We start from the raw sequence: 25,587 nt of genomic DNA, 5'->3' as shown, positions 1-25,587 counted from the left end.
TGTGCAGGGTTACTGCCCTGGGAATTGCAGGGTACCAGTGAACATGGGGCTGGCTGGAAGTAGGATCTGGTTGCAGGCAGGGCAAGGGGTGCAGGACTGGCTGGAGACAGCGGGATGTGGGGTAGGGTGGGCTGGCTGGCTTCAGGCAAGGCCACGGGGGTGGGTGCAGCAGGGGTTGGCAGGGCTGGAGACAGAGGAGGGCAGGACTGGCTCGCTTCAGGTGGGGGGGTGTGGCAGGGGTTGGCTGGAGACAGGGCAGGGAGTGCGGGGCTGGTGCGGGCAGGACGGGGTGCAGGACTGGTGCAGGCAGGGAGGTGCAGCGGAGGCTGGCTGTGGGAGAGGGTGTGAGTAGAGGGGCTACAGCCCACCCTGCAGGGTAAGTGCCCTCTCCTCCTCCCTCCCGCACCGGGGTAGTAGCAGCAGCAGCCCAGGGCTCAGGGGCTATTTAAAGGGCCCATGGCTCCCCCTGATTCCACCGCCCCGGCCCTTTGAATAGCCACGGGATCCCTGGGAAAGCGGCAGTGCTCCAGGAGCTATTTAAAGGACTGGGGCAACAGAGGCAAGTGGAGCCTCCCGCTACTCCAGGGCTCTGGGGGTTACTTAAAGGGCCTGGGGCTTCCCTGCTTCTACTGCCCCAGCCCTTTAAATAGCCGTGGGAGCCCTGGGGAAGGAGTGCTGCAGAAAAGGATCTATGGGTCATAATGGACCACAAGCTAAATATGAGTCAACAGTGTAACGCTGTTGCACAAAAAGCAAACATCATTCTGGGATGTATTAGCAGGAGTGTTGTAAGCAAGACATGAGAAGTAATTCTTCTGCTCTACTCTGCGCTGATTAGGCCTCATCTGGAGTATTGTGTCCAGTTCTGGGTGCCACATTTCAGGAAGGATGTGGACAAATTGGAGAAAGTCCAGAGAAGAGCAACAAAAATGATGAAAGGTCTAGAAAACATGACCTATGAAGAAAGATTGAAAGAATTGGGTTTGTTTAGTCAGAGAAGACTGAGAGGGAACATGATAACAGCCTTCAAGTACCTGAAAGGTTGTTACAAAGAGGAAGGAGAAACATTATTCTCCTTAACCTCTCATAGAACAAGAAGCAATGGGCTTAAATTGCAGCAAGGGAGGTTTAGGTTGGACACTAGGAAAAAATTCCTAACTGTCAGGGTACTTAAGCACTGGAATAAATTTCCTAGGGAGGTTGGGGAATCTCCATCATTGGATATCTTTAAGGGCATATTAGACAAACACCTGTCAGGGATGGTCTAGATGGTGCTTGGTCCTGCCATGAGTGCAGGGGATTGGACAAGATGACCTCTTGAGGTCCCTTCCAGTTCTATGATTCTATGTCCGGCCGCAGAATTCTTTTCTTCTGCAGAAAATACATTCTGCCCGAGAAGTGCTGCAGTTTCCCCTTTCACCCACCACAGTCCACCGTGGCACCAGAACAGATTAATCTATTTGTGAAAAAAAATTACCAGAATCTTTTTTTTTTGTCTGTTACAGACATATTTGTGACAGGTATTTTGGAATAAATTACCAAAATAATGGAAACTGACATGATTATATTGAGTTATTTTGACATATAAAATATGCAGAATTTTAAAATATCGTGTGCAGAATTTTAAATGTTTCTGGTGCAAAATTCCCCCAGGAGTACAATATCTAGGTCCTGTCATGGATCTCTCTCTTTGTCTCCAACTCCAAAGGAGAGAACAAAGTAACCCCTCATGTAGCAGCGTCATGAGGTCGGGAGCCCTGCCTGCTTTTCCTGATCCCACACGGCCCCCAGGACGCCCCAGGGAAGGGTAAGCTAATGATAAGCACTGCAATTAGGCTGGGTGTTTTGTGCTACGTGATCTGCTCTCTCCTGTGCTTAATATGGTGAAGTGAAAAAGCAATAATGTGTTAGACGTGCGCAAAGAGTCTCTCTGTAGTAATGCTTCACAACTAGTGTTGAAAACCAGAAGGCTCTCACCTTGGCGTGGAGTTCTGGGAGATGGTGTGTTTAAGCATGCGGAAGTCTGGAGGGTCAATTCTGCCCCACGGGATTAGGTAGCGGGTTCCAGGCCTCAGGATAGGAAGGTGTTCCTCTTCCGGTCCCAAAAGCTTGAATTATCTGGGGATTCTGGAGGTCAGATATGAGGCTTTCCCTTACAGCAGTCCGGTGGCACCTAACAATTTCTGGGACACAGGCACCAGTAAACAGAAACCTTCTCACTGCCTAGCATTCAAACACCCTTAACTCTGACCATGTGAATTCTGGTGAATACTTCTACGTGTCTAAAATATTAAATTCAGAGACATGAATGGAGAGGTCTCCCCCTCAGGGCTGTCACATCCCTTCCCCTTTGGCTGTGGGGGGTTCTTTCCTAGAGGCTTCTCCTGGTTTCTATGTTAGGGAGAGGCTCTCCCTCCAGTTCTGCCACCTCCTTCTCCCTTTGCCTTGGGTTGGGAAGGGGTCTTCCTGGGATGGGGAGAGACTACCTCCTGTTCTACATCTTCCACCATTCTCTGTGGCTAGGATAGAGCAGCTGGTAACTTTAACCCCCCCACCTGCCATGTCCTGCCCCTCTCCTCCCCCACCCTCTCCCCACAAGACCCCCCTCTCCTGCTCATCACATCTCTCCTCACACCCTCATCCCCATGTGACCTGCCCACCAGTTGCCACATCCCTCCTCACCTCTCTTGCCCTTTAAGGCCCCTTCCCCTATCACCACATCGCTTCTCAACCCTCATCCTCACAGGGGCAGGAGAGGAGGGATGCAGCGACTCATGGCAGCTGAGCAGGGAGAGGGTGGACTCTGTAGTGGAGCAGGGGTGGGGCCTGGAGTGGAGCAGGATTGGAATGGGGGTGCAAGAAGTGGGACAGGGAACTAGGCTCCCCCAGGGGAAGCTTCACCCACCGCCCATGTTATGGCTGTTTTAGTGCTTGAGGGGTTCGTACTTGATACCTGGCGAGTGAAATCTAAACACAGAACTCACAACCCACGTGGGGTTTGTGCCCTGCTTTGTAACTGCTCTGAGGTTGGCATTCACATACCTCAATTACTCTAGATTAGAGGTTTTCAAAGTCTGGGCTGCGGCTGGTCAGGAAAAGCCACTGGCAGGTCGCAGATGCTTCGTTTACCTGAGCGTCCACAGGCACCGCTGTTCACAGCACCCAGTGGCTGCGGTTCGCCGTTCCCTTTCCCCTGACCAGCCATGACCCAGACTTTGAAAACCCCTGCTCTAGACAGCATGATGGGAGAACTGAACCTGAGTCTCACGCATGCCAGCTGAATGCTCTAACCACGGGAGTAAATGTTATAAGCTGGTTGACATCCTCAAAACCACATTCTCCTTCCCTCTGCCTCTCACATTTTGTGTGGAGCGAGGCAAGTGCCTACCTCATTCCAGCAAGAAACACTTTAGGAGCCTGAGCCACCTGACGTCAGGCGCTGAGTTCCCATCTGTGGGTTGCTAAGCAGAGACAGATGCCCCTCTACGGCCCCAATTTAGGCACCTGTCTGTGAGAGGGGGCAGGGCTTAGGATACCCCTTCAGCCATCTCTTGTCGGCATTGCCTATTGACAAGCTCAGATGGCTCCCCCATCCCCACTGAGCTGGCTTTTGTGAATCACACCGTAAGGTGTCTGTGATGCCCATTCACTGTATAGGGAGTTCAGGCCCCAACTCAGCTTTGCAGAGTTGCAGATTGTGATTTTCTGGTTGTCTACAAATTAGACCCTGCCATGATGCTCAGCATTGCAACACCAAGTCCCTTCATGGATTGCACCCTGGGTAACCAGTCACCTTTCTGCAGAGCACAGCTGAGCAATTCCTGATTGACATGGGTGTGCACAGGACAGAGACAGAGCACAGGCTGGATAGTTAGTGACGCACCACAGTAAAACCCAAACTCTCTTCCTAGAGGCTCAATATTCCCCATGGGTGCTGGTGGATCACAACCAAGTCAGGAAGTAAATCCCATGTTGCTGCCCCCGGCAACTGCAGCTGGGACAGTAAGTGGAACAAACAAGAACTGTTTTTAATGTTTTATTTACAGAATTAGGGTTGCCAACTTTCTCACCGAACAGCCTTGTCCCAACGCGACTAATAATAACAGCATTGAAAGGAGATCCCCAGCTACCGAGAACAGTTTTCTTAATGGCACAACAACAGTACAGTTGCTCAGGAATTAATATAGGGAATTAATGAGTTACAATGTCTCTTTCAGTAATGTGTAATAAATCTCTGTCCCTCTCACATTCCCTTTCCTTCTCGCTTGTCTTTCATACCACCATTTTCTACTCAGCATTTTTGTAGCCTTCACTTCCCATCCCTGTTTATTTTCCTCTCCTCCCTCCCACAGATCATCCCTCATGGCTGCTCCATTCTTTTCTCTGCTTTTACCCTTTCCTCTCTTGCTACCCTTTCCCCTCTTGCTGAATGGCTCATTCCCCAATCCCATCAGGGATATTTTCCTGTCACTCTTCTCATTTCTATTTTGCACCATTTCTCCTGGACTCTCCCTTTATTCTTGTTTTATTTTCATTCACATTTTTCTCCTTGCTTCTCCTAACTCCCTCTGGTTAAACCTGCCCTGTCCCTGCCTCCCCCAGTGCTGCCAACCTCAGGAGTTAAAAAAAATCACGAAATTATTAACCTTAAAAAAAATCGTGTCAATGTTTGGTTTTTTTTGTCAATCTGAACCCATCGCACGCTCCCTCCACCCTTTTGTGACAATTACAGGGTTACCAGCTGTCCTGTAGTTACAGGGGATGGTGACTTGGGCCCCTGCAGCAGGAGCTCTGGCTGGGAGACCCCAATGAGATGTAAGGACAGATCTGTACAAATCGCTCCTTCTTGCTGCTTCTCCCCAACCCCCTATTGATTCATGCTGTGACCCTGCCACCCCCACCCCTGCCTGTGCCCAGCCCAGCTGTTAGTGCTGCCCCCTGCCCAGCCCCCATCTCTGCCCCTCAGGGCCCCTCTGCAGCCCCAGGGGTTCCTCCCCCTCCTCCCTCCATCCCTGAGGCTGCAGGGAAGGGGAGATGCTTCCATAGGTCACAGAGATGAGGAGCCAGGGGTTGGGTAGACAGGAGTCCTCCAAGGTCATGGAGACCAGGGCATGTGAGGCTAGAAAAGCTGATTTCAGGGCCCCCAGTGGGATATTTCACCACATCTCAGGGACACAGTCGGAGCCGGGATCCCCCCACCCAGAGCCAGGGTTGGATTCTCCCCCCAGGGACGGAGCCCGGCGGGAAAGTGAAGATCGGGGCCTCGTCACCAGCATCGATAAATGTCACCTGCCCCTGGTCACAGTCCAGACAAACCCGGATCCTGCTGGGGACCCGGCTCAGGGGCAAGAGAGTCTCAGGGGAGGTCAGAGCCTGGAACTGACCCAGCCACCGCCCCACAGCCCAGATCCCCCCCTCAGGGCTATGGCTGATCTGTCCCTTCCTCCTCACAGACTCTCTGGCCACCCCCACAGCCCAGCCTCCCTGATCCCTCACCTCCACCTCCCAGCAATGTCTCCCCGAGGTGAAACTCTCACAGCCCAGCACACAGGACCAATAGTCAAATCTCTCAGGGTTGTTGGGCAGATTCTGCTGTGTGCCTCCCAAGCTCACACTTTTCCGATCATCAGACAGGAGAAGTTTGGGATGAGCCGTGTCTGGATCCAGAGTCACATTCACTGGGGAGAGAGAATCAGAGCATTAGGGGCAGAGCTTGGTCCTGGGGGAAGCTGGGACCATTTCACACACTGCCCAGAAGCCCCATTCTGGCTGGGACAGGCCTGGATCCCAGGGAGCTGCCTCTGTCCTGGGCACCTGAGACTGAGCAGAGATGTCACTGCAGTTCTTCAGTCTGTGTAATGGGAGCCACTTCATTCATTTTTCCATTTGCTTGCTGAGGAATCAGCTCCCTGCTCGCTCTGCTGGGGCTGCTCCATTCTCAGCACGAGACACAGCCAAGAAGGTTTTAGTGAGGAGGAAGCAGAGGAGGCAGGTACCAGCTTTGAACCCCAGAGGGAAGCTCCCTCCCCTAAATGCAGGCCAGAATAGGAAGAGCCAATTAAGGCCAGAGAGTAGGAAATGGCATTGGGTGAGGTAGCCCCATCCCTAGTCTAGAGAGAAGGGAGGAGCTGAGCCTTGGGGCACGAGGGCATCTCCCCAATCCAGGAAGCAGCTCCAATGGGAGAGCCCAGCCTGACCAAAGGAAAGGGAGAATGTTGGAGAAGTACGATGGGGGAGACCCCCTGCACTGGGATAAAACAGAGGGATGTGTGAGCCCTCAGGGCAGAGAGCTCTGCTCACAGGCTACTCAGGGGGAACTTTTCTGTTCAGCAGCCTGGGCATGGACTCAGCACTAAGGTTGGTGTCAAGAGTGTTTGTGTGACTTCAGCGTGGGAGCTCCTCACTGTTCAGTGTGTTGTTTTTAGGGCTGTGTGTGTCATGGTCAATGTCGGTTTGGTTGGTAACTTTAGCTACAATCTCTTGAAGACGTTTTCTGATAATTTAAAGACAATCTCCAGCTGCAATCTCACCCTGTCTGAATGTTCCTAGGGATCCTCCTCTTTTTGTCTCTAGTGCAGATGGCAGAGTGTCTGGAGGGGGGAAGGAGAAAGGAGATGAGATTTCAGCCTTTCATATTTATAACAGCATTCCCACTCTCAACTCCTAGAACTGTCTTTTGACAGAGAAACACACCGAGAAACACTCAAATATTTAATATAAAAAGGTCTGAAACCGTCTCTTTCCTCTCTCATTCAGGCATCTCCCAGCAATGGAACCAACGTCCTTGCAGCCTCACAATCATCACAGGACAGACAGACAATCTGTAAGTGAGATTTACTTTTCCCTTCTTCATCCCCTTCCACCCTTCAAACTCCAGTTGGTTTGTCTCATTCACTTACTGCCTTTTGTCATAACCTAGACCCAGAGCCTGCAAAGACTTTGGAATAAAAGTAACTTTACCCACTTCGGTCCCTCTGACACTAACAGGATATTGAGAGTTTGCTAAATCCTGGCTCTAACTGTGAGCTGTTGGGTCTGTTTACTCAGCATCTCTACAGAGAGCAGCACAACAGGGCCTCGTCCTCCATAGGACAAATAGAAATAATATTACAATCATTTCATAATTGTGGAAATTGAGGTGGGGAAGGTTGATTCAATGGGATAAATTCACCCCTGTACCAGCAGGAGAGGGGTGACTCTGCTGTTCAGTGGCTGCAGGGGCTGGTGCAGACCTTGGCACAGGCAGAGAAGTTCTGAAGCCAGCCAGAGTTACATCTCTATGACAATGGTCCCCATGTGTCTTGCCCAGCGTTCAGAATATCAGAGGCCCAGCTTTACACTGCCCACATCCCTCTGTCCCTTGTCCATTCCCTCCCTCTTCCACCCGCCCTCACCAACTCCACCCCATTCCCCGTTCTCTCAGGAACCCGCCTTGTGTCTGAAGCTGCTGTGGAGGAGGCACCAGAGGCTCCTGTGTTGAAAGGATCCCTGAACATGGGGGAGGGGCTTTCTCCTTCCCTACAGCCCATTTGGCCCGGACTAGCTGCACACAGGACCTGAGCCCAGTGATGGGCTGGATCTACCTTTGAGAAATGTGCCCCATGGCTGGTGATGGGGCAGTAGAAGGGGAGGGCTCTGAGCCATAGAGAGTTCTTTGCCACATGTCTGGCTGTTGGGTCTTGCCAAAATGCTCGGTATTCAACTGACCACCATATTTGGGGTCGGGAAGGAATTTCCCCAAAGTCAGATTGGCGGAGAATCTGGGAGGTTTTCTGCCTTCCTTTGCAATGTGGGGCGTGGGTCACTTGCAGATATAAACTAGTGTCAATGGTGGATTCGCTGTAACTTGAAGTCTTTAAATCATGGTTGGAGGACTCCAGTAACTCAGCCAGAGGTTAGGGGTCTATTGCAGGAGTGGGTGGGGGAGGTTCTATGGCTTGCAATATGCAGGAGGTCAGACTGGATGATCATGATGGTCCCTTTTGGCCTTAAAGTCTGAGTCATTTCTTTCTCTAATAGTAATTGTCATGGCAAGACATATTTTTGGTAGAAATAAAGGTTTGAATTAATGAACCTGAGTGACTTGGACCTCAAGTGCATGATATTCTCACCCAACAATGAAATAGAAGCATCATCTAATTGTGAACCAATTGGCCAGAGCCACTCTCCTCCCTCAGTCTCAGAGGCTCATCCCAATTTCCATTCCTAGATCCCTTCTAGGTACCTTTGAACTTCCCCAGAGTCTCCAATAGCAGAGTCGTTTTCTGGGAGAAATCACTGACTTGCTCTTCCAGTTCAGGAGAAATCTCCTCTGGCTGCTGGAACTTCCCCTTCTCGCACCTGGAGAGAAACAATTTCACGTGATTATATTTTACTGTGAGACTCATTACAAGTTCTGGTTAGGGAGTCACTGCTCTAATGGGCCTGGAGTTAGAATTCCTCGACTTCTCCCAGCCTCAGAGCAGGTGCAACACAGCCCATGGCCGTACAACCTTCCCTTCAAAGACTCATTAATATTCTTCAACTCTGGTCTGGAGAGACCAGCTCTGGGATAAAAGGGGAATTGAGTCTCTATGGCGAATTCACTCCTTGGCCTCTGTGCTCTGAGGAACAGGAAGTTCCCATGAGAAGTGCTATAGAAATCTGCCCTCTAGGAACTAGACTGAGACACCAACTCCCCCGTCCCCAGCTCATTCCACACAGGCCTCCAAACAGTCCTCAGGTGGGGAAAGACTCTTGATCACTGCTGCCCTGAGCTGAATGGTAACCAGGGCCCCAGCAGTGACAGGCCCATATTCCAGCCCCACAATCCTGAGGCAGCCAGTCCCCCAGGGATGTGACATCTCTAGGAAATACTTGAGGTCAGTCCTTCCCACTGAATGGAGAATTACAGAGTCTTCTATACAAGGGTGAGACCCTCGGGATGAAGTTGATCAGAGAGATTCGTATCCAACATGTGACCTTCCCCACACATTTTGCTGTAGAGCCCTGGGGAGATGCAGTGCTAACATCACCACCAAACCCTTTCCCAGCGTTGTGAAGTGTGAGGGGGAGTGAGAGAGAGACACGTACCTGCTCAAGATGCTTCTAATATCCTAGAGGGGAGAGAGAGAGACAAAAAAATTTCAGGCCAGTCTGACTGACACACACACACGGAATCTCAGGGAAGGGATTTTGCAAGTATGGGGAAGAGAGGCCCGGCCCTGGGGCCAGGGCCATGGATTCCCTGAGCTAATGGGGGTTTTCCATCTCTCATATCTCTATGTCTGTGACTCTGCAAAGAACAATAGTTATTCACATATCTGCAATGCACATGCCGAATTACACTATGGTCTCCAAATGCTCGACCCCAGTGTGTAGGATTCAGGAGCCCTCCCTTCCCTGTGTGGGATCTGGCACGTTTCTAATGACAGATGCTGGTTTTCAATTGTCCCGGCAGTGCTCAACCCCACCCTCCACTCCCACTCCAAACCTTCCCACAATGCCACACCCCAGGCCAACTCTTCCTGCTCCCACTCCACTCCCACCCTGCCTCTACCCCACCTCCTTTCGTGAGCACACTCCCTCTCTGCTCCTCCCAGCCTCTCCTGCACACAGTGGAACAGCTGATCTCAGCAGGCGGGAGGCGCTAGAGGGTGTGGGAGGAGTTGATCGGCAGGGCAGCCAGCGGGCAGGACTGAGCGTGGGAGCTGGCTACCTATGTTTCTCATTCAGTCTCACCTGCAGGAATTCACTCGCTGGCTTCTGACACTTCCCCTCCATCTCACTGATCAGCTCACTGAGATGGGAAATCTGCTCGGAGAGTTTACTGACATTTTCATTCTGGATCCTCACAATCTCTTCGTCCAGCTTCTCCAGCTGGGCCAGCAGGAGTCGCTCTTGTTCCTCCAGGAACTGCCGCAATTGCTGAAATTCAGACACAATCTTCTGCCTCTCGGTTTGTGTTTGTTTCTGTATGAAATAGGGCAAGGGCTGGTCAGGGACATATGGATGGACCCCGGAGTCCTTTCATGGAGAGTTGAGTGTGCAGGAGGCTGAATTTCTTTGAAAATCCTAAGGTTTCTGACATTTGACTTTACCCTGTGCATAGTAGGCAAGGGATTCTCTCGCACCTTCCCCTTTTCTCCCTGCATCCTTCTGAAATGGATGTTTCCATGTCTGTCATGGTCAGCATATTCTGTTATTTATGGTCTCTGGAAATCCTGACCCAGAGCAGCAGGAGGCAGGACTCAGCACTGCACTGATAGAGACGCCAGAGGAGTTAGAAGAAAACATTTTAAAAATACACAAAATGACCAGACACAGGGGAGAGCACTTCACGGGGACATTCAGTTCACTTGGGGGGATTTCTCTGAAAGCCACGAGGGCTAGACATTAACTCATCAACTGGAGTGGAAGCTTAGAGCTTGTCTACACATGACCCTAACCCAGCAATCCATGATCATGGAGAAACACACACAAGCCCATGTTCACTAAGGCCACACAGGAGTCTGCCTCCAAACAGACCTCCCACTGCCAGTCCCTGCTGGTTCATAACAGCAGGCACCTACCAGATACTCCTGGCTATTCCTCTCTCCAGTCACTTTCAATCCCAGCAGCTTTTCTCTCTCTTCCCTCAGAGTCTTCAAATGGGCCTGAATTCTCTCCTGAATAAACAGAAATGATTTGAGAGGTTTCATCTGGATAGTTGAGAGATGCTTGGAAGTGGGTGTTTTTCCACCCGAAACCCAAGATGACTGTGGTTCTAATCGCTCTGTGACATCAGGGCCAACAAGGAGATAAAATCTTACTAATGGAGACTGGGGGTATGGCTACACTTGCAACTTCAAAGTGCTGCCGTGAAGTGCGAGTATGGTCGCGGCGCCAGTGCTAGGAGAGAGCTCTCCCAGCGCTGCAGGTACTCCACCTCCCCGTGGGATTAGCTTACAGCGCTGTTTACACTGGCGCTTTGCAGCGCTGTAACTTGCTGCGCTCAGGGGTGTGTAAAGCGCCAGTGTAGCCAAGGCCTGGGAGTGTGTCATATTCCGACTTGTTACCAGTTGCAGTCCAGCCTCTTCAGTAATTAGAGAGAGATCTCAATTATACCCAAGCTTTACTGGTATTTGTGAACTGATTAGTGGTACAGCGCATAACAGGACACTGGAGTCACATGGGGGTGAATCAATAAACCAGTTTTGTAGAAGGCTTAACAAACCAAAGCCACCAGGGTTTAAATAGGGGCTGGGATTTCAGCCTTGAAGCCCTGGGGACTGCAGTGGTTGGACAGAGCTGGTTTAAGCACCAGGGCAAACCCCATGAGACGTCGGGAGGCCATTCGTCTGATTGGAAGCTGCACAGTCCAGTTTTGTGGAGCAGTGTCCCTATCCGTTAGGGACTCGGCACTGTACGGGGCTTTGTCTGGTGCAAAAGGGAGAGGAGGAGACTGAGGCTGCAGAAGGACACCCGTGAGGGTGGGGGCAGGGCTGGGGTGGCACATTCATGTAGAATGATGCAGGTGAGGACACTGAAAAAAGCGCTGGTGGGGCCCAAGCAGGATGTCTGTTACTGGTGAGGACGGGCTCATGCAGGCAGGCGTGGCCATGTCCTATGTTCTGGGGATGCCTGGGTGACCACCCTAATTAGACATGATGCAGATTTGTATAAAGGACGGGTTGGGGTTTGCCCCAGTGCTGTCCTAACCCCTTTCTGTGGCAATGTCCCCTGGGCAGGTACCCCATGGTTCCATTCCCTGGTAAAGATCCCCAAAGCAGTGCATTCTGGGAGATTTCAAAAGGCTGCCTGGTGGGACTAACGGAACCACTCTGGCTCGTCCTTGCCCACGTACACAACAGAACAGGTCAGACTGGCACCGGTCAGCTCCAGTTTTGCTACAATCCAGTGTAATCCCAGTGGTACTTGGCATGGACCTGCACTGTTTGGAGCCCTTTTGTGTGCGGACTGAAGGTGCTCGAGGTCCCATGCAGCGTTTAGCCCAGTGATCTCCTCTAGTGCAGGCTGACATCATCTGAGTTTAACCCCTCATGGAGCAACATGGGAATTCAGAATCCCAGCGAGAAACCTCATCTCCCTGGTGGGCCTGGGACCTTTATCAAGGCGTCTCTCCCTCTTAACGGACACACTTCATCACTGGGTGGGGTGATGCGAAGATGGCAGCATGGCAAAGTGGTTCAGGTTTTGGTCTGGAGAGAGTTGGGTTCCATACTAAGCTCTGTCACTGATATGCTGGGTGACTGTGGGCAACTCGCTGCCCCACTTTGTGCCTCAGTTTCCCTTCCCACCGTTTGTCTAGCTAGACCAGCGATCCCCTACCGGTTGATTACGATCTACCAGTCAATTCTGGAGACTTTCCCTGTCGATCGCAATCTCCGGTGGCACAGCGGGGTTGCCTGCCTGCCCCAGCCATACGGCATTCCCTGCAGTCACAGCCCCCGCAGCTGCCATTGGCCGGGAATAGGGAACTGTGGCCACTGAGAGCTGCGGGAGCGATGGTGCCTGCAGAGAGGGGCAGCACACAGACCCACATGCTTCCCCCAGGGCCACAGGGGCCCCTTGGCCCCTTCTGGGAGTGGCAAAGGGCTGGGGCAGGCAGGGAGCCTGCATTAGCCTCGCTGCACCACTGACCAGGGGCCTCCTGATGTAAGCCCAGCTGGAGCCAGCACCCCATATCCCCTCCTTCACCCAACACCCCATACCACCTCCTGCACCCTAACCCCCTGCCCAAGCCCTGACCCTTCTCCCAAAGCCAGGACCCCCTACCAATTCCTGCACCCCAACACTCTGCCCCAGCCCAGAGCCCCCTCCTGCATGCAAACTCCCTCTCAGAGCTTGCACCCATCACCCCCTCCTGCACCCCAACATCCTGAGCAAGGCTCAGTGCAGAGCCCCCTGCCACACATGAACCCCCTGGCCTTAGCCAAGAGCCAGTACTGTCCCCCTGAACCCCAACCCCATGCCCCAGACCGGTGAAAGTGAGCGAGGGTGGGGGATGGAGGACAATGGAGAAAGCGGGGTATGGAGTGAGTGAGGCTTTGGGGTGGGGAATGGGAGGGGCCTTGGGGAAGGAGTGGGCTAGATTCTACTTTCAAGACTTGATATTTCGCCTCTGTTGCTGCGCTGCTAGATCATTAATTTTGTTACAGCATCTCTGGTACAATGAAGACTTTACAGAGCTGAATGATGAGTCACACCTGTGACAGGGAACTCTCAGTGAAGTTAGCCTGTCATTAAACCCCAAAAGTTAACCCATTAAATTTTACAGCAGTTCCCTACCTTGTGCTCCTGGGCAGCCTCCTGGATGGGAACCACCGTGTGAGTGCGGTGAGCCCGGGACTCTCTGCAGATCACACAGATGGGGGTTTGATCCTCTTCACAGAACAGTTTCAGAGCCTCCTGGTGTTTCCCGCACACCCCATCCCCTCCTGTTCCCTTTGCTGCCTGTAAACTCAACTGTTTGGCGATTTCTATGACATTTGCCAGCTGCCTGTTGGGCCTGAGGTTTCTCTGCTGCACAGTTTCTCTGCACTGAGGGCAGGAGATGTCTGTATCGGATCCCTCCCAGCACTGGCTGATGCAGGCTCGGCAGAAATTGTGCCCACACTCCAGAGTGACAGGTTCTGTGAAATACTCCAGACAGACAGGACATGTCGCTTCCTCCTGGAGACTTTCCACGGGATTCTCTGCAGCCATGGCTCCCTCTGGGCAGTGGATTAGGGTTAGTTTCAATTTCCTGAATTCACACTATGCCCCACCTGCAGCAGCAAGGGGTTGGTTCTTTGCCTGAAAATCACTCAGGCTGTTTGCAGAGCAGGAAGGACCCAGCCAATTTCAACCCTGGAGGCTTTAGTGAAAAAATGTACAGTCACACCTGTGACAGATAACTTTCAGTGAAATCAGCCTGTAATTAAAACCCAAAGGGCACCTGGTCTCCAGTCAGTCCCTGAGCAGGTGTGGAGGGTCAGGGAGGCATCCTCCTGTGAGGATGAGCCTGCAGGAGCAGGAGCAGGAGCAGGAGCTGGGTGTCAGTGATAGTCAGGCTAGGCAGAATTTTTTTATAATACATAATTTTGACAGATGTTTATTTTAAGCATTTTTTATATTTATTAATTTAAATTTCCACAGTTGCACATAAATCTGAGGTTTAAGTGTTTTATTCCAATTTAAATGTTCACAGCTGTGGTAAATTATGGGGGGATCAGACAATATTTTGGTCAGACTAGAGCTATTTAATGACACTAGACACTGAGATTTAAGAAGCTGAAGCTTTAGAACTGTTTAAATTGTCTGTGAGCAGGTAAGTCTCCTCCCTCCCTTAGCAGCTCCCCCAGGGCAGTAACCCAGTGCCTCCCCCACCACCACATGGACCGAGGCTGAAAGTCCATCTGATGGCGGTTTCGGGGCCTGAAGAATGTGCTCAGATCTCAGCCTGGGCCCTAGTGGAGCAGATGCCCCTGTAACACAACCACACCCAGCAAGGCCTGCCCCCATTTTCTCCCTGTTTGTCAGTCTCAGCAGAGAGACCAGGGACTGTTGGGAGACCAAACTCCTGTCCCCCAGGTGAGGGCTGGGACCCGAGGGCAGCGGTTGTGTGGGGCAGTAGTAACTAGTGCTAGGGGGGAGGGCCTGCAGGGTACCTGGTGTGGGATAAACAGAGACCTCTCAGGCCACTTGCCCATTGTGGCTGCAGGAGGGGATGTGCAGACAGACTGAGGAGGCCTGGGGCAGTCTGGGAAGCCGCCATCAGGGACAAGGAGAGGGAATTCAGCTGTGGTGGGCTGGGACCAAATATCAAGAATGTCTTTTGATTTAGGGTCCAAATTTGGGATACTAACCTAAGTGCTGAGGGGCTGGTTCTCCAAGGGGCTGGGCACCTGCAGCACCCACTGACTCTGGCTGCAGCTGCGAATGCAGGTGGAACACGTGCCCTGAACTCCTGTATGTTGGGGAGATAAACCGAGACACCCACAATTAGGCCACTGTTGTAAATTAAGGCCTTAGCGACCTGCCCATTAACAGCAGGACATGGGCTAAGTCTCATTGTAAGTCACTCTTTATATTTGGTCACTGCTCGGTCCCATGATTGTAAGCAGCAGAGGTGCTGACCCCATGGCTTCTCCAGAGCTCAAACACCCATGGAACAAATATAGGGGGAGTTCAGCAGCCACAGCTGTTCTGTGGGGCTGCCAATCAGATGTTTGGTAGCTAGGGGAGGTGCCTGGGGGAGGGCGGAGAGCAGCGAGCTGCTGTTTGGCTGCAGCTTCAGGGAGAGGTTGGAGCAGGGTCGGGAAGAGGCAGACAGAGGGCACGGCCTTAGGGGAGGAGGCAGAATGGGGTTAGGAAGAGGTGGAGCGAGGGCAGGGCCTCAGGGGAGGGGCATAGTGGGGACAGGGCCCGAGGGCAGAGCGGGGGTGAAGCCCTCTGGGAAAAAATAAAAGTCAGCGCGTATGGTAAGCAGAGACCTAGCAGTGAAAGGCCCATATTATATCCCTAGTGTCTACAGGCAGCCAGTCCCCCAGGGATGTAACAAGTTCATAATCTTTCCCCCAGGATGCATAAATCCTCCGTTTTGTTCACAGGACGAAAACCTCAAGGTTAACTTGAACAAAGTGAAAGTAGCAGAAATGTGGCTCCTGTCCACACTGTGCTGAGGGTAGACGTGGCTTTCACCTGGTGTCCAAGCCCCTGCCCAGTCTCAAGAAGTGTGAGGGGGAGTGAGAAGGAGCCACATGTCTGGGCGAGGTGCCTCTGATGTCCTAGAGGGGAAAAAGAGAGAAAAGAGCACTCAGACCAATACATCACACAGTGGGTTGGGGCTGTCGGACTCTGGGATACAGGGTGACTGCTCTGTGCTTGGTAAATTTAGATTCTATCCTATCCAACCCTGCCCACTGATTGCCCCCCAGATCTCCCACCTCCTATCCATTCCCCCGGCACCCTGACTGCCCCCTGGGACCCCTGCCCCTATCCAACCCCCCTGCTCCCTACTCACTGACCACCCTATGGTACTCCCACCCCCTTCCAGCCCCCCTACTCCCTGACTGTCCCCTGGAACCCCCAACCTCATCCAACCCCCCCTGCTCCCTGACCACACCCTTGGAGGGACCCCTGCCACCTCCAACTACCCAGATTTCATTTCTGGGTTTCAGGTTGCAATTTTAGTTTTTCCAATTCCTGTTTCAAATTTTCCTTTTCATATTCACAGGCATCATGCTTTTCTGTGAGCAAGGGACAGGTAGGGGGTAGGATCCTAGGGGGGCAGTTAGGGTGGGGGGGTTTCAGGAGGGGGCAGTCAGGGGACAAGGAACAGGGAGGCTTAGGTAGGGGGTGGAGTTCTGGGGGGCAGTTAGGGGCAGGGGTCCCAGGAGGGGGCCAGTCAGGGGACAAGGAGCAGGGGAGGAGTTGGAGGTTCTGAGGGCTGCAGTCGGGGGGGAAGTGGGAGGGAGTGGATGGGGGTGGGGCTAGGGTGGGACTCTCCCCCCGTCCTCTTTTTTGATTGTTGAAATTTGGTAACTCTAGGTGTGGGGGGAGCTGGGGGGCGCATGGGGGCCAGCACCCGCATGCATCCACTGCAGACTGCAGGAGCCCACGGGGGGGGGGGGGCGCCGGGCTGCAGCCTGGGCAGAAGGGATGGGGGGCACAGTTACTCCCCACTAGCAATGCCGCCGCCTTTGCAGGGCTGCTGCCCCCCTGCGCCGCGCTGGCTCTTCCATGGCTGGGGCTCACTGCTGCTGCAAGTGGGACGCTCTGGCTCTCCAGTGCCTCCAGAAGGCGGCTTCTCCCCGCCGAGCTGCTGCAGCAGCTCAAGCCCGGCAAAGCCAGTGAGTGGACTCGGGGCGGGAGCCACCGGGGTGGGGTGGGGAGGGCTCACAGGGGGGCTTTGCACCCTCCACAGGAGTTCGGGGGGGGGAGCCTAGTCTGGGGAGCAGCCCCTGGGCAGGCTGGCCCTGGGGTCTATAAAGGCTCGTTGGGATTTGCCACTCAATGAATCGATGTGCAAGGGGGACGCTAGGTGGAGGTTTCGCCTGGGGCACAAAATATCCTTGCACCGGCCCTGGCTGAAGGAGTACCCACCAGACATCACCCCACGTTTACACTCTCATCAATAATTCACTCAAGCTGTCAGCGCGATGCCTTCTGAAGGGGTCATTTTGCCCCAGGTCAGCTTGTGCCAAGATCACTGATCTCGCGATTATACTTTTTTTTTTTTTTACCTAGTGAGCTGGCATATTGACTGACAAAGGTCAGTAACAGAACAGACATGCAGAACAGAAAATGTCCACAGTAACCATTGGATGCTCAGAAGGTCCTACTCCCAGAATCCTCTAGCAAATTCAGACATGTCAAGCCGGACCACATTCATGTTCACCACATTCATTAATAAGAAGCACAGCAATTCCTAAACATTCAGCACCGTCCCAACACCCCAGACAGTGAATCTCCTTGTTTCCCGTGCTGTCTCAGCGCGAGGGGGACGTGCTTCTGCTTCAATGGTTGTCAGTTCCCTGTCACCCCTGGCCTTTTACCTCCCCACACAAACTCATAAGGGCTCTGCCAGTCCTTACTTTGCCTTACAGATTAACACTAGGCGCAACCTCGTCTCCAGCACCTCTGATGTGTCCTTCTGTAGTGTCCAGCCTCCCTCCACTGGGGGATACTCAGAAATTTCCAGGTAAGCCGTCAGGACAACACCAGCTTGTTTGATTCAACTGAGGATCAGCGCCAATAGAACACCACAGCACTGAGATATATTTTTAGTGAAAACAAACAGGAGTTTATTAGTTCAGATTGAAGAGAGAGTGAGCAAAGCAATAAGACCAATAGGTTACACACCAAACACCGATAACAGGATTCAGATAGGCTGAGTTTAACTTTTACAGGTAAAATCCATGGCTAAAGCATTCTCCCAGAGTCACCTCCCAGAAATCCCCCTTTTCATGAATGCAAAGCATGCTCTATTTTTGTCTTCCTGAAGGATTGCAGGGTGCTGTTCTTGTCCCCCAGTTGTAGTCCAGTAAACCGCTGAAGTGCCCCCCCCACCATTGTGTGTTCTCCAGTGTGCTCTCTCTGTTAGTCCTATATGCCAGTGGCTCTCAGCCTTTCCCCACCACTGCACCCCTCTCAGGAGTCTGACCTGTCTTGTCTCCTTGGCTCACTTAAAAATGACTCGCTTCCAAAATCCGACAGAAAAATACAAAAGTGTCACAGCCACTAGTACTGAAAAATTGCTCCCTTTCTCTTTTTTACCATATAATTTTACCAACGAAATCAATTGGAATTAGGGATTTCAAATGATTAAAAAAATTAATCTTGATTAATCACATGGTTATTTGAACTGTTAAACAATAATAGAATACCATTTCTCTAAATATTTTTAATATTGTATCCATTTTGAAATATATTGATTTCAATTACAACACAGACTACAAAGTGTACAGTGCTCACTTTATTTTTTGTTACAAGTATTTGCACTGTAACCTCCGGCAAAAGAAATAGTATTTTTCAGTTCCCCTATTACAAGTACCGTAGCCCAATCCCTTTATCATGAAAGCTGAAATTCCAAATGTAGAATTATGTAAAATATACCTGCGTTCAAAAATAAAACAATGTAAAATTGCAGAGCCTGTAAGTCCACTCAGTGCTATTTCTTCTTCTGCGAATCGCTTAGACAAACAAGTTTGTTTCCATTTGCAGGAGATAAAGCTGCAAGTGAGAAGAGGCAATCTTATGACACTGTTGCAGCTGGAGTCAAAAGATATTTACATGCCAGATGCGCTAAAGATTCCTCTGTCCCTTCATGCTTCAACCACCATTGCTTAACCTCCCTTCCCCCGGCCTGCTATACCTGCTGCCCATGCTCAGACCAGAGCTGATCATTCTTCAGCTTTTCAGCCTCCTCTAGGGCCTTTGGGGAAAAGTTTTCATCTGCCAGTAGGATTGCCATTTGTGGCAATGGTGTCTGGTCCGGGATAGTTGGAAATATTATCTGCCAGAGAAATCCCCTCTGGCTGGCATTTCCCATTTTCCTGCCTCCTGCCGAAGGAGAGTCAATTGGCATTTATTTATTTTTTGAGCATGTCCCACAGACATAGCTGCTATCACCCACTGGGATAGATTAATTAACTCTCCTGCAGGTGCAGTACAGAAAACTGCTCCAGGTAGGAATGTGCTACTTACAGTGGACTGGGCATGCTCAGTAACATCTGATGAAGCCACTGCCCTTCATCCTGCCCTTACAGAGTCTGGGTTTGTGCTGACTGCTTTTTACAGGGATTAAAAAGAGCAGCCAAAGGGGGCAAACCAGAGGAGGGGGGCAGCCAGGGTCTGACCAGGGGACAAAAATTGACTGGTCGGGGGGTCACGCAGCTGACAAACTCCTGCCAGGAATGGTCTAGATAATACTTAGTCCTGCCATGAGTGCAGGGGACAAGAAAAGAATAGAGGTGTGATGCCTCCCCTTATCCCTCTCTGCGCCGCCTCCACCCCCTTGAGGTGGGTCCGGGAGCAGGGCCATGGCTCTGGGAGTTGGGACGCAGACAGGGGTAAGTGGCCTGAGGCTGGATGTGGAAGCTGATGAAGTCATCCCTGTGGTACTGGCATTTCCCCAACACCTGGAGGTGTCCCAGGCCATGGCCTATACCCCGTGGAACCCTGGAGGGGGGTGTGTGCAGGGACAGAACTAGGTCAGCAGCCAGAACTGCTCAAAGATCACCCTTTGCCCCCCTAATCAATTACAGAGATTACCAAGTTCGGGGGCTTTTTATTTGACATCTGGATTTGCACCTTTCCAGGGACACTGGGAAGAAAGGTCCTGTCACCTACAGCCTGAAGGCGTGTGGCCATTGTCAATGCTTGTGTCTGACCCGCAGCATCCCTGCAGTACAGCCAGGGCCTGGGCAGGAGGCCTGGGACGGGGGAGGGACAGACTGTGAACTGCCCGGGCATCCCACAGACGCTGTTTGTGCTTCCCCCAGGCCCGCAGGGTGGGGCAAAGTGTTTTCCTTTCCCCTTTCCCATTCTTTCCTGATTGTTTTTAATTGCTTGTAGTTTAGTAAATTGCATTTGTTCTGGGGTATGAACAATGGTCAGGGAAGCGTCCAGAGCGGAGGAAGTGCCCTAGAGAGGGGACGCTCTAGCCCGTGTCCTGAGTGGTCACAACCAGCGTGGGGGGCGAGCCCCTCAGGAAGCCTGGGCCCAGCCTTGTCGGGGATATAAGGACTTTGCCACACAGCAGAGTGGAAGGGGAGCCCTGGTGGTGAGGCAGGCTCGGGGTGAAGGGAGGGGGAGCAAGGACTCAGTTCCTTCTGCTAGTCGATTCCATCTGGGGGTGTTTAAGTCAGGAAAGTTCTCCCCAATAGCGGGACCATTTCCCCACTTACCTCTGTGCAGGGCCGTTCTTAGGCATAGGCAGAGTAGGCAGCCGCGTAGGGCCTCACTCTCCCTGGGGGCACCCCTCTGCAGGCAGCCCAGACAGTGTAGAAGCAGGGCTGCTGGGTCCTAGAGAGAGCCGAATGCAGCACAGTCTGAGGAATGGGATTGGCTGCTGGGGTCTCTGGGAAGGGGAGGGGGTGAGGGTTGGGAAAGGAGCTCACCTGTGAGTGTGACACTTTTCCCCCGGCTGAGGTCAGGTGAGGCAGGCTCTGTGGCTCTGGAACCAGTATCCTTTGTTGTCTCCCATAACATCCATTCTTCTCCCCCCCGCCCCACGGAGCATCCCCTCCTTTCTCCCTCCTCCCCAGGAGCACCCCTCTCTCTCTCCTCCCTCCCCTCCATCAGGGCTGGGTTGGGTGAGGTGCTGAGGGGGAGGGGAGGCTGGCTGCCTGCCTGCTGAGGAATGAAAGTGAAAGTAACTCACTTCCTCGGCAGGCAGCCAGAATTGGAATGTCACACAGGGTTTGGCTGGGGTTAGCCAGATGTGTGAAAAATCAGGAGATTGGGATACAGTGATCAGATATCCTTATTTTATAGGGACAGTCCCAATTTTGGGGTCTTTTTCTTATATAGGCTCCTTTTACCCCTCCACCCCCACCCATCCCTGTCCTGATTTTACACACTTTCTGTCTGGCCACCCTAGCTGGGGAGCGCCTCTTCCCCGGGCTGGCAGCTGCCAGTGATCCATCTCATCTGGGGGGAGCTGCACAGGGCAGGATGAGCTGCTGTGGCTCCATGGGTGCCCCATCCCTGAGATCAGATGCTGTGCTAACTTCACCATGGTCTGTTGGGCTGGTGGCGGTGCCCATTGGCGTGTGATTGGACCTGAGGGTTTGCTGCTGCTGTTGCCACTCTGCACCCCAAGAGGTGGATTTTGGGGTCCTGCAGTTTTCCACCTATCTCCTCCTCTACTGCAGCTGTTGGACCAGCAGGCTGGGGGGTGAGCCAAGCATGAAAGCAGTACTGTGTTGCCATTTAGATTGTCATTTAAAAATTTTGTTTGCCAAAAATTCTTGCTAACAATCCTGAATCCAATTTCAATAATTTTTTTAAAAAAATCAATATCTTAGCCAAAAACAGAAAATTAAGTTGTTGACAATTATTAGTGACAGGTTTGGTTTGAGGCAGGGAGTGGGTCAGTTTTCATCAGAGAAACAAAAATTGTTGACTGACTTTCCTATAGCCTGTTACTCCTGATAAGAGCCCTCCAACAACTGTAATATGTTCATCTCCTTACTAGTGTATAAAGCAGGGGTCGGCAACCTACGGCACATGTGTCAAAGGTGGCAGGTGAGCTGATTTTTGATGGTATGCAGCAGCAGGCTGAGCAGCTCAGCCCATCACTGCTCTGGGGTTCCAGCTACTGCCCTATTGCCAGCTGGAATACCAGCCATCGGCCCCACTCAGCACCTGCTGCTGGCCTGGGGACCCCCAAGGAACCCCAGGCTGGCAGTGGGCTGAGCAGGCCAGTTGAACCACTCAACCTGCTGTCAGCCTGGGGTTCCATTCACTCAGCCGGCAGCGGGCTGAGTGGGCTGGTGGCGGGCTGAGCAGGGCCGGTGGGGGGTTGAGTGGCTCAGTCTGCTGCCAGTCTGGGGTGCCAGCAGCACTCAGCCTACTGCTACTCTGGGGTTCCGGCTGCCGGCCCCTTGCCAGTCAGGAGCTCAGCCGCCAGCCCCACTCTGCCTCCTGCCAGCCTGGGTGAGCAGAATCCCAGGCTGGTAGCGGGCTGAGGGGGAGGGTTGGTGGCCGGGATCCTGGCTGGCAGGAGTTGGTGGTCAGAACCCCAGACCAGCAGCGGGCTGAGCAGGGCCTGGGATCCTTGTCTAGGGTTCCAGCCACCAGCCCGCTGCCGGTTTTGGGTTTCATTTACTCAGCTGGCAGTGGCCGGAGCAGGACCAGTGGCCAAGACCTCAGATAATAACAATAGCAATTTATATAATATAGACATAGAGAGAAACCTTCTACAAACATTTAAACGTATTACTGGCACGAGAAACCTTAAATTACAGTGAACTTGGCACACCACTTCTGAAAGGTTGCCGACTCCTGGTATAGAGTGACCATATGTTGTACTAAGATTCTCCTGCTTTTTTTTTCCCTGTGAGTCAGTATAACTTTTGCCAGCCCAGAAGTTGGGCAGCCAATGTTTTATGTTTTCACAATGTTTTCTCCAACTTTCATAAAGTAAATACATAGTTAATATGGGTTAAAAAGGCCAGGGACACTTCTTTGTGAAGAATCTGTACAGCAGATCATGCCCATAGACGATCCAGAAAATAAATTTGAGGTTGAATTTTTTAATATTGTGATGGATAAATCAGTATCTGCGGTTGATGAAAGGTTTAATACCTTGCAAGTACACCATGAACAGTTTGGATTTTTGTATGACATAACTAAATTCAACGAATAGGAAAACAAGAGCAACTAATGACAAAGTGCAAGAATCTAGAGAGCCTCCTGAAGCACGGCGATAGTTTTGATTTAAAGGGACTTGAACTGTACGAAGAATTGAGTACACTGTCATCAGTGTTGCCACATGCAAAATCGGTGATGGACATTGTACAGTTTATTCATACCCACAAACTTGTTGACATGTATCCTAATGTGTACATCGCCACTCGTATTCTACTGACAATTCCTGTAACAGTAGCATCAGAAGAACGGAGTTTCTCAAAACTAAAGCTCATTAAAAACTATCTCCGCTCTACAATGAGTCAGGAACTCCTGACTGGTCTTGCTATTCTTGCGATCGAACAAGACACGACTTTGTCTTTGTCATACGATGACATTATTACTGATTTTGCAGCCAAAAAAGCCAGAAAGATTGCTTTTAATTAAAAACAAATCTTTTTTTCAATACCTCTTCATATAAATTTCCAATAAAATTTTGATAAATTAAAAAAATATATTATTTGCATCATTCTGTCATATCAGAATTTTTTCTATAGTGCTGCTTCTTTAGTGCTAGTCCATCAGCATTACAGTGTGCTTAATTAAGTCAAACTGGTTTTAATAATGTGAATGTGGCAAGTTTTCCAATACTATAAGCTTATGTTTGTGTTGCTAAGAGCAGATCAGGCACAGGGGCACCTGTTTAATAATCTCGCCTAGGGCACCATACATTGTAAGGCTGGCCCTGCCTCTGTGCATGTTTACTGGTTTCTCATAAAGTTCATTAAGTATTTTAGAAAAATGTGACACCAATTCCCCCCGCTAGATGGAAGACGGTCCCTCCCTTCTGTCCTGAGAGCCTGGGAGTCTAGCAGACGCGGACCCAGAGATGCTGCAGCGCGACCCCTGCAGCGCTAGGACCCAGGAGCAGCCGGTAGGCGGCTGTGGGGCAGCGAGCGCTGGGCTCCGGCCCGGCAGCAGGAAGTGACTCGCAGCCGCTGCGGTGACTCTGGCTCCCAGGCTCCTGGCGAGATCCCCGAGCCCCGGCGGCTGGTGCTGGGAGCCCGGAGCCCTGGCTGCAGCCGGGAGAGGGGAATCTCCAGCAGGGCCCTTCCCGCTGCTCCCCAGGAGCCTCTCCCAGGGCAGAGCCCCCGGCCCGGCCCGGCCCCTGCCCCGGGGGGGCCCCGCTCGGAGGGAAGGTGAGAGAGACCCGCCCCCCCCCCTCCGGCACCCCCGGGCTGCAGGGGGAGGTTTGGCCCCGGGCTGCTCCCAGCGGAGCTGGCTGCGATTCCCGCCCGGGGCCCGGAAAAGCTGCCACCAGCCCCGGTGGGGGCGGAGCGGGATCATATACCCCCCATCCCCCTCTCCCTTCTGCTGCTTTGTTTCCCTCCCGCTGTGACGACTCCAAAGTGGGGAATTGGCAGCGGGAGCTGTTTGTGTCCTTACCCGGCCTGGTGCGGACGGAGGCTGCAGCTCAGGGGGATCTGAGGGGGCAGAAGGTGGGCAGGGGCCAAACTGAATGCAGGGTGGGGGCCGGGGAAGGAGCGGGGTCCAGGGGCACAATCAGGGTGGGAGGGGGGCAGCACAGGCGCTGGCTCTAGGCTGATGGAGCTGTGCTCTGTTCCCCCCCGAAGAGGTTTCCTCCCCCCACACTGTAGAGGCAGGACCCCCAGCCCTTGAGCAGCGGCGTATTGTTGCCGAGGGCGGCAAATTTGCTCACGCCCCCTCCCCAGCTCCGCCCCCTCCCCAAATCCCCGCCCGCCTCCTCCCCCAGGCTCGCCGCGCTTCCCTCCTTCCTCCCAGGTTTGGGGCGGGGAAGCGCTGGGAGGGACGGAGAAGCGAGCAGCGGCGGGATCGGGGGAGGCGGAGCAGAGGTGAACTGGGGCCCGCGGGCGCGGGGAGTGACCCGGGGCGGGATCCGCTCCCCGCCGCCAGCTCACGGCCGCTCCACCGCTGCCATCCCCCCAGTGCGCCGTATCTCCCCTTCTCCCCCGCCCAGGCTTGCCGCGGGGAAGCGCAGGGAGGGAGGGAGAGAGAAGGGGGCAGGGTATTGCGGAGGGGTGGGACCGGGTGTGATAAACCTGCTGGAACGTGATCAGCCTGGGTCTGGTTTTCTGGAGAGGCCCATTGGCGGGTGTGGGGAGGGGAAACTCCCCTATTTCTGAACCAGGAAACACCTCCCCTCCTCCCCCCTCCCTCCCAGGCTTGCTGCGAAGGAGCGGAAGGTGGGGGGCAATTTTTTGTGGGCCTAGGGCAGCAAATTTGTTAATCCACCACTGCCTTGAGTACCACTCAACTTCCCCCCCCACACACACACACCCTTTGAGTGTGTGGCCCCAGCCTCCCCATCCTCAGAATGGGCACACGGCCCAGCCTGAACCCTGGGGGCAGCCTGAGGACAAACCTGACCCGCTCCCCACAGGGGCCCTGCACCCCACCTCTCTGTCAACTGTGACTCTCAGCCGGCTTGGAAAACAGGTTTATTGGTCACTGGGAACACAGCATAGAACAGAGCTTGTTAGCACAGAAATCAGGAGCTCTCAGCAAAGTTCATCTGAGGGGGAGTCCAGAGTCCCGAGCCCTGGACTCTCCCCGCTGAATCCGAAACCAGGAGACTGACCCACTTCCAGCCCCCCACCCTTAGTGATGTCCAGCTGCCCCTCCTCCGTGCTTTCTCTCTTTCCCTGGAAAACAGGTCACCTGGCCTCCTCCTCTCTCTTTGTTCTCCAAGAGCTTGGGCTGGCTCCTTGCAGAGGACTGTTTTCGGCC

General features: G+C 52.7%; 2 protein-coding genes across 6 annotated transcripts in view; one reads left to right on the top strand and one right to left on the bottom strand.

Moving 5' to 3' along the window:
- Positions 1-25,587, top strand: part of LOC127033271 (zinc finger protein 850-like) — a 103,821-nt gene that overhangs the window by 69,566 nt on the left and 8,668 nt on the right. For 2 of the 5 annotated variants that reach the window (XM_050921166.1, XM_050921163.1), the window contains exon 1: positions 23,767-24,017. The exons of the other annotated variants lie outside the window; for them this stretch is intronic. The gene's annotated coding sequence lies outside the window, so the exon portion shown is untranslated. Of the gene's footprint in view, positions 1-23,766; positions 24,018-25,587 lie in introns of those variants that run through there. 5 annotated transcript variants of the gene reach the window in all.
- Positions 5,167-13,706, bottom strand: LOC127033370 (zinc finger protein RFP-like). The gene is made up of 7 exons (XM_050921409.1): positions 13,270-13,706; positions 10,551-10,646; positions 9,721-9,951; positions 9,073-9,095; positions 8,225-8,340; positions 6,531-6,590; positions 5,167-5,678 (listed from the first exon to the last, which is right to left on the bottom strand). Exons 1-7 carry the CDS (start codon positions 13,684-13,686, stop codon positions 5,167-5,169), a joined length of 1,455 nt encoding a protein of 484 aa, XP_050777366.1. The 5' UTR covers positions 13,687-13,706.

This window comes from Gopherus flavomarginatus, chromosome 12, assembly GCF_025201925.1.
Source record: "Gopherus flavomarginatus isolate rGopFla2 chromosome 12, rGopFla2.mat.asm, whole genome shotgun sequence".
In the NCBI taxonomy this organism is placed as follows: Eukaryota; Metazoa; Chordata; order Testudines; family Testudinidae; genus Gopherus; species Gopherus flavomarginatus.
Note: the sequence above shows the minus strand (reverse complement) of the source record. Positions and strands in the feature narration are given on the sequence as shown.